This window comes from Cupressus sempervirens, chromosome 7 (assembly GCF_028749045.1).
Source record: "Cupressus sempervirens isolate cs-2001-9-10 chromosome 7, ASM2874904v1, whole genome shotgun sequence".
NCBI lineage: Eukaryota > Viridiplantae > Streptophyta > Pinopsida > Cupressales > Cupressaceae > Cupressus > Cupressus sempervirens.
In genome coordinates this window covers 301,278,516-301,291,247 of record NC_143124.1, presented here as the reverse complement: position 1 = coordinate 301,291,247, position 12,732 = coordinate 301,278,516, and the positions used below count along the sequence as shown (strand labels likewise).

At 33.0% G+C, this 12,732-nt stretch overlaps 1 protein-coding gene across 1 annotated transcript; it reads right to left on the bottom strand.

The window, feature by feature from the left end:
• Positions 1 to 2,294: 2,294 nt before the first annotated feature.
• On the bottom strand, positions 2,295 to 5,727 carry LOC149546613 (acyltransferase GLAUCE-like). Its single transcript, XM_089794633.1, has 3 exons — positions 5,251 to 5,727; positions 3,169 to 3,659; positions 2,295 to 3,082 (listed from the first exon to the last, which is right to left on the bottom strand). The coding sequence occupies exons 1-3, from the start codon at positions 5,701 to 5,703 to the stop codon at positions 2,629 to 2,631; spliced, it is 1,398 nt and encodes a 465-aa protein (XP_089650759.1). The 5' UTR covers positions 5,704 to 5,727; the 3' UTR covers positions 2,295 to 2,628.
• Positions 5,728 to 12,732: the final 7,005 nt, after the last annotated feature.

The following is a 12,732-nucleotide window of genomic DNA, read 5'->3' as shown; positions in this document are numbered from 1 at the left end:
GTTGTGTTCAAATTCATGAAATTGGTGTTTCTTGAGGAATGCTAATTTTATGCCTTATGTAATTTTATTTGATTCAGTGTATGTTATCATTCCATCTTCAATTTTTTATCTAATAATCTATAAATTTAGTTTGGTTTGTGAGGAGTGAAAGACTTTTGTTTTGTTTTGCTTTGTAATCAATTCCAAATTCTAATTGAAGTAAGCTCCTTATCAAAGAATAAGGTGTCTGACCTTAAGTACTTTTAGGTTAGAAGTACACGTGTGTATAGATTAATAAGATTTGTTGAAAATCTTATAATGGAGTTGTATCTTTTTCAATTCAAAGGGAGGTGAACATTAATGCTTACCCAACTATTGCAGATTGTTTGTCTCCGAAAAGGGTAGTAGAGTCAAGTTTGTTAGCATACATAATGGAGACAATTTTGTTCACCAACATAACTATAGATATATGGGATATAATATATTAGAATGTATCATCAAGGCTTGTCCTATGAGTGTAGGTAGTAATGTGATCATTTATGCTTGTGATTAATTACTCAAGTTATTTTTATTATTTTTAATTTACCCTATAATATTATTTTGTGTGCCCAAGGGATCCCTACAATTTGAAGTAGGTATTTTGTGCACCTATTCTTTGTGAGGTTCTTTGTGAAGAGGTGAATCATTTTAAATGAGTGGATTAACAATTTCTAGAACTTAATGTAAAGTTTAATGTGTTAGCCTATTTGAATATGCATTATAGCTGAAACATGATGCTAAAATTGTAAATGCATATCTATTCAACCACCTTGACATTGTGATATTATATTGGCAATGATCTTATGCAATCAAGAACAATAAATCCTTTCTCCTTTGGTGTACACTATTTATAGTGGTCTAGGTAGAGTAAAAATTATGAGCCTTGGAATAAATAAGAAGACTTAGATTCTTTTCTTTTTTCTCATTTGTCATTTGAAAATACTACACACCATAAATGGCATCTATCATATAGTCTTGGTTTTTCCAAGCCTAAGACTTTTCAGCATGCCAAGCCTATAAGGCACATCTATCATATGTGACATGCACATCAATGGTATGTGCAACATACAATATGTCTCTTATATCACATGTGCCTAATGACTTATGGAGAACCAAAAAGATATTTGGCATCTTATCAATCCACTATAATTATACACATGCCCAATGGAAAAAAGTAGTTGTATTAATGCTTAATTTTTTCTCTTATACCAATGAAGATTAGATCATGTCACATGTCAGTAAAAAGGCCTATATAAGTATCAAATAAATAATCCATCTAGAAACACCTCTATGAAATAAATTTGATAAAATTTACCATAATCAAGTTTCTTGGTGAGACATTGACATATGGTATGACACGTTTCTTATTTTTCTAATGTCTACTTATTAAAAGTTTCAAAGGATCCAATATAATCATTATATGATTCTGAAAACATAAGCCTCCAATCTTATTAAGAGTTGAAGGACATTGCACTATATGTGCCATATTACATTCATAACTAATCCACCATATCTAGTGTTATTCTTTGAACCATTAATAAATAATGATTTTCCTTCATGAATTTATGTTGTTAACACTCCTATTTTAACTTTTTTTAAAACAAAAAGTAAACCATAAAAATATCAATCTTGTTACTTGAAAACAGCCAATGAAAATATAAAAGAGTATGATAGATTAAAATAAAAGGCCTAAGAAAATTAAGAAACTTATAGTTGATATAGTTCAATTAAAGATATATATTAAAGCTCTAATTTGATTTTTTTGAAAATTGATTGTCATATAAGAGTATGTAGCAATACATAAAACCATGTTAATACATACAATGAATAGTTTGAAGGGCAATGATTTTCTATAAAAATAGATAGCGTGGAAGGCTGAATCTACAATAGTAATTTGAAATTGACATGTAAATTTGTAAAAAAATTTTTTTATGATGATTTGACTCTCTACTATTCTTCAACATATATTTTAGGGAAAAAAATATAAACCATCAAACAAAATCTATAATTTATATTAAGAAAAATAAAAAATAAAAATATTCAATAAATTATATGACAATATATCAAAATTAATATTCTTTAATGATATATATTATTGAAAAAAAAAGCATAATAATTTTTTAAACAAATAATGGTAAATAAAATTTACCACACACTATTTTATATCTTATCAATCATGCATATAGATCATTTATTTCATCTTTTATTATTACTAGATATTTTTAAAATAGAATCTTTAAAATAGAAAATGTTCATATACATATTACAAAAAACTAAATGAATAATATTGCCAATATTTTATAACTTCAAAATTGTTCTTAAAATTGTACCATTCTAATTTGAACAATACATCACCTTATTTAAAGATTCTTTGATGGATGCATATAATGTTTGGAAATAATTTTTATTCTGGAATATCTTTGGCATCGGCTATACTACAACACCCATTAGTCTGGAGTGTTTTATAAAGGAAAAGAAAAAGGAAAGGGGATAGTTATATAAGACTAAGTTTTTTTGGAGGCTTTTGGCGCTATAAATAAGGCCTAGGTAGTCTACCCAATAAAATTTAGAGTACAAGTTCTCCACTATTAGACTAACTTAGTGAAAGTCCTAGATATTAGACCTGATAATTGAATCGATGTCCACATTTTGAAAAAGCAATTGAAATCTAGCCATGTGGGAGGGCTCCAAACCAATGTGTATCTTTATGGCTGCTTTATCATTTGCATCTGCCATGAATACCACAACACCTACCCTGCCGGACACCACTGGGCCTGCATATATTGACTTAATCCCCCCTCCGAATTCCACGTCCCCGTACTCCATTCGAGACCACGATGTAACCACAAACCCATTCTCCATACGCATTACTCCATCATGTAACTCAAGCCAGTCTATTGCAGACCTCATGTACTCATCAGTCAATCTGTTTCCGGCTTCTTCCAACTTTTTCACAGTCGTTGAAAATGGTTGCCCTAATAACTCTTTGGCCGTTGCATATGCATAGGCCGCCTTTGTTGCATTGCCTGCATATTCTCTTGGAAGAGGAGGTCTCATCCGCGACCTGATCAAAATCAAGTTAATTATTAGATCATTCTTAAACATCACACACTAAGAAAAAAAATTAAGCTTTTAATAATATTAGACCACCTCATATCTACAACATAGTGAACCCTCGTAATGTCGTCGCCATTGATGTTTGCCATTGCAGCAGTCCTTGCACGCCACAGGTGTGCCACTGCTGTGATGAAACTTGAGCAATGAGTGACTCCTCCTTCCTCGGCCTTCAATTTGAGAAGACCAAGCGTTTTTCCTGATAAGGTAAAGAGTTTAAAAACGTGCTTCTCTGATTGGTTGTGCATAACCACTCTATTGCGCAAGAGATTCGTGTTTCGTTGCATGAAGGGAGAGGAACCAACGGCCAGCTCAGAAGGCTTCACTAACTCTTCGTGGGAGTAGTTTATCTGGAGTGGATATCGTGCTTTCAAACAGGTACGATCTGTCACGGGGAGGAAAGCCAGATCTCCTTTTCTAGCAACGTGGGTCAGGTTCTTTGCAAACTCCTGCAGTGCAAATCCATCCAAAAGACTGTGATTCACAACAGTTCCCACAGCGAAGCCACCGCATCTGAACTGGGTTGCCTGCACCACGTCAATGTTAGATTATTACTAATCAGTATGGTCATTTTAAGTGTGTAATATGCATAATATTGGTTTCATTCTGGATGGCTTAGGAGTCTTGCAATCATCAGTAAGACTTAATTTTTAGTGAGTTCTGTGTGAGCCATTCAACTTTACGAGTAGAGCAAGGACACATTGACAATACGACCACTTTTAAGTATTATATAATAAGAAAAAATTGAGCTCTGAAAAAGTAAGTCAACTTTTTCTATTTAATACTTTTAATTTAGAAATCAAGTCTTAGTCTGTGATGTTTAAAGTTAAACAACCTCCACAATTACCCTTAATGAAAAAACGTGTAGAAAGAATTCAAATGACAGTGTGAGATACAAAAATGAGTTTGAAAGATTATGTCAAAAGTCAGCTATTTAGATCTATCATTTTAGAAATACAGTTCCTACTACCTTTTAGATTAGAGGTTCATCCCTATGACAAAATATCGTCTATCATGATGCTTATCCTTAAGCATCACACAATAAGAGAAAAAAATAAGTTTAGAAAAAGTAATTCAACTTTGTTTATAAAATACTTTTAATTTAGGATTCAAGTCTTAATGTGTGGTGCAGTACGGCCACCCTTAAACATCACACACTAAGGGAAGAATTAAGCTTTGGGAAAAAATGTCAACTTTGACTATTTAACACTTTTGGTCTAGGAATTAAGCTTAGTGTGTGATGTTTAAGCCATTCCGTGCAGTACCACTACGCTTAAACATCACACACTATGGAAAAAAAATAAAGTTTGGAAAAAGTAAGTCAACTTCCACTCTAATGAAAAAGAACATTTGAATTAATGTATCAAGTGTCCTAGAAATTTTGATTTTGTTAGAATTCTTAACATCAATGCCTCGGATCACACACAGTGATATCAAGATGAGACGAAGTGCTAAAAGTTTTGACACAATCAAAATTTCTAGAAAACTTGATACATTATGAATGGATTGTGGAAATCTAATGACATTAAACATTTGAATTGTGAAAGAATTTAGATGATATTACGTGAGATACAAAAATGAGTTTGAGAGATTACGCCAAAAGTTAAGTATATAGATCTATCGTTTTAAAAAGACTTCCCCGTCCCAACTAGATTAGGGGTTCATGCATGTGACATAATATCTCTTATTTTGACATGTATCCTTAAACATCATAAATTTAGTTAAAAAAAAAGCTTGAAAAAAGTAAGTCAACTTTGACTTTGAAGCATTATGTCAAAAGTCAGGTATATAAACATATTATTTTAAAAGTAGACTTTCCCCTTGTAGATTAGAGGTCCCTTTGACAAAGTATCTCTTATATTGATATCTGTCCTTAAACACCATACATTAAGGAAAAAATTCAACCTGAAAAAAGTAAGCCAACTCTAACTATTTAATCATTTTAGTTTAGGAATCAAGTGCTAGTGAAACATTTAAACAGTCAATATTCTGACAAGAAAATATGAAGACTTGAATTAAGTAAGTCAACATTAACTATTTAACACTTTTAGCCTAATAAACAAACCTTAATTTGTAATCTTCCACTTAGCATGAAAACACATATTTTTAATACATAACCTGAAAAGCCATAAGGGGCTCGACTTCCAGTATATGATTGGCAGATCCGGGCAGTAAACAGAGCTGAGTGAAGGCGGGATTTGGAAATGTAACGTCTCCCATCTCCTCCAAAGTGAGGTCACTTGTGCAAACTGCAAAGGGAACTCCTGCGGCATTGCAGTCGATCTCAAACCGCCGTTCCTCTGAATTAAAGGTGAGCCTCCCTGCTATGAAGTCATAGAAATCCAAAATCCTACTGAGCGCCTCCGTGTGCAGATATATTATGGAATCAAAGTCTATTTCATGATTACCAGAAAAGAAATGAACAAATTTTATCACGTAACCCACAAGTTTCTGATCAAGATTGCTCAGAAATAGTGAATATCTCTCTCTCTTCTTTTGAGGACGTATTACTGAGAGAGTCTTCCTTTTCACTCGAATATCACATACCAAAGGAACAGAGGGCGACTCCATCTCAGAAAATATGAGTTCAATATTGTTTACAAACTATGGAAGCTGGCCACGCGTATCATTCTTTAAAGGGCCGACTATTCCAAATACTATCTTCAATGCTCCGAAAATTAGTTGGAAGTTTGGTAAGATGTTTAACCATTTGTATCCACTATATTCTGGCCTGATAAAGTAGAACCTACTGCCCTGTAGTGGGTATCTAGCCTTAATTAGAGAGACAATGTTTATAGAAGTAGAACTGGCCAATGGACAGATCATTACAGTTTTCTGGTCCATCCATTTGCAACTACTCTTCAATGTTTATTTGATGAGTTATATAGAACGGCACACTATGCATTCATTCTCAAATTCTTCAAGTTCATCTTCATCTAACATGTCTCTTTAGCGATTTCGTGACAAAAGTTTTTAGAATAGAAACAAATCTTACGTCAAACAAGGATGCAAAGCGTCAAGTTCTTGCTGAAAGTTTGTTGTTTCTATAGATATTAAATGTGCAAGGTGAAGAAGACCATGGTGATCATTGCCAATTGCGATTATAGACAAAATTTGAATTAGACATTATAATTAAAGTCCCGGTTTAATTATGAAAACCAATTCCATTATGTTGTCATGTCCCTTAGGAGGAAGAATAGTAGTATAATAATATAATAGGAATAATTTTATTTATTTGAAGAACAATAATTTTGTCCACATTATAAAAAGATCAAATTGGGATGGATTTATGAATTATTTCAAATATAATATAGATGAAAACTTTATAGTTGCAAAAAGTAATTGAGCAATAAATTATTTTGATTGGACAAACAAATAAAGGAAAAAGTTGCACTCCCTACGGTAGCACAAAACAACCACTCAAATTGTCAATAAATACGAGAACTTTATAGCTCAAAAAGTAATTGAATAATAAAGTGTTCTAATTGGACAAACAAATTAAAAAGTAAAAGTGCATTGAATGCTATAGTTTTTTGCCTACGGCAAGAACTAGTAAGGCACATATAACAAATTGTATGTTTTATAAAGTTTTTTAAAAATAAAATTTGATAGATAGGCTATAAGTTTGAACATTTTATCTAGGGAAATGGTTTGCTCAAAATATTGTCTCAAGTAGTCATAAAGTTGTCAAATTCTAGTGGATCGAATGTGACAAGTTGTTGAGAAGGGGCAATAGGGCAATTGTATGTTTTTTTTTGCAGAATGTTGTGTAACCTAAATCTTGTCTTGTGTCTCAAAGAACATGTAGAACTCTAGGTGTTTCGCCTTGAGAACAATGGTGTGTGATATTTGATACAAACCCTACAAGGATAAAAACCACTACAAAATAATTTCTCTTAAGCCTCACTCATCATGAATATCATTGATTACAATCTCAATAACGTATGCCTCACTAACGATAAGAGAACCTATAGCAAAGAAAACATCATGTTGTTTTCAATACAATTTATAATTAACTTATTCCATCTACAATAGGAAAAATGATATATATGTTAGGATGAAGCAACATTGGGGGGTTGTAAATTAGTGTTGCAATAGTTTTAAACCAATTCAACCATTTATAACTTAACCATATGAAACCATAAATTGTAACACATGCAAATAAAGCATACATCAAAGAAGAACTCATAATACCAAGATTTGTTCTCTTGGAAACACTAGCCAAGGGAGAACCCTAGTGGAAATTGAATCTACACGATTATGCACTAATATGAAATCTCATCTCTATTAGGAGATATGACCCTATTAGGAATCATTACATAGCATTTAGTACATTAGTCCCTGTTTAAAGAGAAGACCCTGTTAAAGGTCTATAACCATTTTACGAGTTGAGAACAAAAAGAGAGCACACTTGCTCAAGAATAAATGTTACATCCACCTTCTCAACTCATTATCCAAATACAAAGAAAGTATAATCATAATGAACTATACATAGTGTCACATATGCTTGATTAGTTCCACTAAAGTGTGCATCTTCTTCGCTTTGTATTTTAGAATCAAGATTTGCATATTACATCAACATCACAATGCATTTCATCCACATATTCTTACATATCAAAATAGATTTCCTAGATATACCCTTATGACTTATTAGTTCTATTGGCTTAACTAACACTTCACAAAACATGCCCATCCAATTGATAAAACAAAAAATTGGACCATGCTATCTAAAATTTAAGTCCTTGGATGTCACCCTCTACTTATAAGCATTTGAATTGACAAAAAAATTCAATTGGCTAAGCCAAATTACCCAATCTCATAAATTATCCTAAGACTCTATCATTCTGAACTTTATGCTTTAAATCACCAAAAAATACTCTATTCATTATAATAACACAACTGACCATGTCAGTAGCTCATGTACATTGTATATACCATATCCCCAATGTTGTAGCCACACATGATAACTCTTATGTCATCATTGGAAAAAAAATGTCTAACTATATTATGTATTCCCTTCCTAGACTCGAACATTTTCCACACACTTATCATACCAAAATTGATTATTAACCCAGAAATCATGAAAATGAGATATGTTTCCATCAATGACTATATTTGACTACTCACTTAACACTCACTTTTCAACAATCTCCCCCTTTGGCATTGATGGCAACACTTGGTGAAAAATGACTAAATGTCCAATGCTAAATACAAAAATGCTCTTAGGAGCTCAATCTATCAATGATATCCCTCTTACAATATAAATTGTTAATATATCAATTTTCACTCTATCACTCCCTCTTTTACATCAATGACATGGATGGGTTTTCACAATCTTCTAACTATGCATTTCAAACCAACATTTTGATCAAGGAAAACTATCTTTACACATACCTTGAAAAAATGCAAAATGAACTTTCAATGCTTGAAAGTTAGTGTTCCATATCTCCTTCAAGATTGTTAGCACTTGTATCTTTCCACACAAATCATACACAACTATATCAGTTTACTCAAGATCTGTAGACCTAAAAATTACCTAAGACTCTTGAGTAGTCTCTAGCAATTCCAACTCATTTTGCATAATCTCAATCTTTGGAGTGATGAGGCTTCTTAGCTCTGCAAAATTTTTATCCTTCTCACACTGTAGTGTATTTATCCATTACCTTCCTCACTTTCTTGTTAGAATTCATGACAACTTTGTTGGAAGATTCATACATAGTGGCTAACTTATCCAAGCTTTCATCTTCCTCCTTAATCAATTAATCAACATATTCTACATAGTTTTTTCTATTAAGATAGTTTAATAAATATTGACATCACGAGTTTAGAGTTCCCAAAAATAACCAAAAAAGAAAGAAAAGACTTTTCACACCCCCTTGAATATATACAATTACAAAATTAGGGGGGTGACGATATCAATTCTTTTTACCTAGCTATACTTAGACTAACAATCCATTTTCAACTACTAATTACATTACAAGTATTAGAAATTTTATAATATGATAATTCACTATTGAAAATAACCCCATCCATCCTTGAGGCTAGACACCTCCACATGGGTCACTTGATTAGCTTCACTCTGTCTATTATCTTGATTGGGCACTGTATTCCAACCATCATGCTGCACTAGTCCCTGCTCTTCATGATTCTGGAATGATCCTCCACCAGATTGCTAATTAGCTCCCCAACTGGATTGAACAACACCAACCTAATCCTGCTCTTGATTATACATATTTTCCCAACCTGTCTAAGGAAGCTCATTTTGAAGGACATCTTGCAACTGCCATTCACTAATATATTTTTTCAATTCATCGATTTCTATTGGAGCCAAGAAGGATTGGAATCCTGGAACATAGTTTGTAGCTTGAACTTGATCTTTCTTTATCATTAAGCACCCTTCACAAACTAGCTTCATAAAGTCTGATGTTGTGATTTTGAAGAACCAATGATACCTATGACATAATATTAAAATGGATGAGTTTAAAATTAAACTCAGTAAGCTTCCTCCTGTCAGCTTGAAAGATTTATTTGTTACTATCCTTCCATAGAGTCCACAACACCTCAATAGTCAGAACAAACCAAAAACTATTAAATTTAGAATCAAGTCTATCCACATATCTAGCAAGGATAGCTGACTAGGAAAAACTATTAATATAGTTCCATAGACATGGATACCCCAAAAAAATAGACCATATCTTACGTGCATATAAACATTCAAAAAATAGATGCTCAAAAGACTCATGAACATTACAAATATTACAACACTCAGGAGCAAGACCAATTGATGAAAGGACTTTCCCAATAGCTAAAATTTTAAATAAAAGAAACCACTTAAAACAAAGTTTTTTTGGCTCTGCTTTACTTTTCCACATGTATTCAAAGAAAAAAGACCAATTAGAAAAAGGGTTAATTTTCCCCCAACACTGAGACACCCTGGCTATAAGAGAGGAGTCATTTTAATACAGAGTTAAACATTTTTGGTAGTACTTTCTGACAACAGATTACCATCAATCCATTTAATCTTATTTAAGAATCCATTAGCATCTAGCAATTCTTTTGGATTACAACTAAGCATTTCTTTCTTAATAAGGGTATATGTCTTTTTTTGCGAGTCAGGAATGTTAAATCTACATTTGATATCCTCCCATTCCCTTAGCTGCCCACCATCCATAATGTCTTGTATCAAAGAGATCCCCTTTAAGTTCCAAGCCTTGGTCAAACAACTTTGTGTTAAAGTCAAAGATTTACCATTATAGGAAAGCCCCCACCAAATAGATCTATCTTTGACCAAATAGTGTGGGGGACCTCCTACTGCTCCCCTCATCCAAATATACTGCCTCACTTGAATCAAAGCCTTCCAAAAAACCTAAAAAATCTTGGATCCAGATATCTTCATATTAAAATCACCAAATACAATGTCCATAAGTGGAATATCTTTCCATAGTTTCCCTTTCCTAATGACATACTTGAGAATGTTATTCCTAATAAGAATCTTCCATGGCTCATTCCCCCATAAGGCTTTTACCATCCACTTAGATGCAAGAGCATACCCTTGAGTTTTAATGTCTTTTAATTCCAATCCATCCCGATTCTTCTCTTGGAAACACCAAGACCATTTGACACAATGCCTTTTCCTATTCCCTTTCCCATATGACCATAAAAAATCTCTAAGAATCTTGTCAATCATATTTACTTGAGAACTTAAAAACAACCAAGCTGAAGCATAATATAAGTGATGAGCTGCCAGAACCTTTTGCACCACTTGGAATCTACCTGCTATAGAAAGTGAATGTGTTTTCCATTTAACATGTTTTCCACTAATCTTACTATAGATCCATTCCCACATACTACTCAAATTAGGCTCAACTGAAAATGGAATCCCCAAATACCTTACTACCTCATTAGGCCCTGCCTAGTTCCAACCCTTGCTTACTAACCAATCTGGTGAATCCTATTGCCATCCAAAAATTGTGGATTTAGATGGAACTTTTTTGAATCTGGAAGCCTTACAAAAGAAATCTAACTTCCTAATGGCATTGTCAAAATTTTCCTCAGTCAGACCTAAGAATAGAGATGTATCATCAAAAACTGAACATTGATCAACTCATCCATATTTGGAAGAGAGATCCCTTTTACAGGATGTCCTAATTTTGAAGCTCTTAAAACATAGAACATAGTATCTACAACAATAAAAAATAGTAAAGGAGCAATCGGGCAACCTTGTCTAATAGACCTTTGCAACTTGATAGGTTCTGAAAGATTGCCATTAACATCTATAACAATAGAACCTTATTAAATAGAATGTTGATCCAATCACAATACTTCTTTGAAAAACCAAAAGCCTTTAGCATACCAAAAACAAAACACCATTCTATTCTATCATATGTCTTTTCAAAATCTAACAAGATCATAGCCACCTCTTGCCCATTCTCTTTTGCCCTATGCATTTCTTCCCAACTTGTAATGAGATTTTCCACTATGTATCTACCTTGTATGAACCCAATTTGAGTTTGTAAAATGAATCTACTAACCAATGGAGCAATTCTCCTGGCTAAGGCTTTGGCTAATATTTTATATGAAAGGTTTAATAAAGTAATTGGCCTCCAATTTTTAACTAGTGTTTTATCTCCAATTTTTGGAAGAAGCTTAATGACTCCTTTATTAATATCTTTTCCCAGAGATCCTTTAGCAAATGCCTCCTCATAGACTCTTAAAAGCTCAACACTTATCTAATTTTTTTTCCTTTTATAAAATTTTGCCGGAAGGCCATCTATTCCAAGAGATTTTCCATTAGATAAGGAATCAATAGTAGCATCAATTTCTTCTATTGAAAGCCCTTTATTGAGGGAATCCTGCTCTACTACAGACACTTTCATTGGAATACGCCTAAGGCACTCATCCGTACTTGAATGCTCCTCATACCTCATCTTCGAAGAAAAAAAATCTTTATAAAATTGATAAAATGCCTTTTGAATATCTTCTGGCTCCTTAGAATTTCTACCATCTACTTGAATCTCATCAATCAACTCCCTTCTATGCTTAGCTTTAATAATATTAAATAAATACCTTGACCCCTTATCTCCTTCATTTATCCAATTCATCCTAGCTCTAATTTTTTGACCTTGAATTTTATACCTCTACATAATATTTAGGTTATGCTTGATCTTCACAAGTTGTGCTTCCAACATTTCATCATTCCCTCTATTTTGAAGATCTTTTTTAGTGTTATTAAGCTTATTCTACCAAAAGGTTTCTTCTCTATTCCTATGAATGGCTTGCTTCTTCCCAATAACTTGACAAAGATTTTTCCAAGTTTTATCCTTCAGATTCCACAACTCTATGGCTATCAAAAGGGGGTTGCTCATACTAGTAAGATTTGAGACCATCTGAATAGCCTCAAGATTATCCATGTCATCCAAAAGGGAAATATTAAATTTGAAAGTATTTTCATTCCTCTTCCTCTCCTCCTTACTCCTATCACCTACAAAGAGACAACAAGTGTAAAATGGAGAATGATCAGAAAGTGAAGCAGGAAAAACTTGTACAGGGGCATGATACTAATCTTGTTTGAAGGACACTAAACTCACTTCCCCATACACT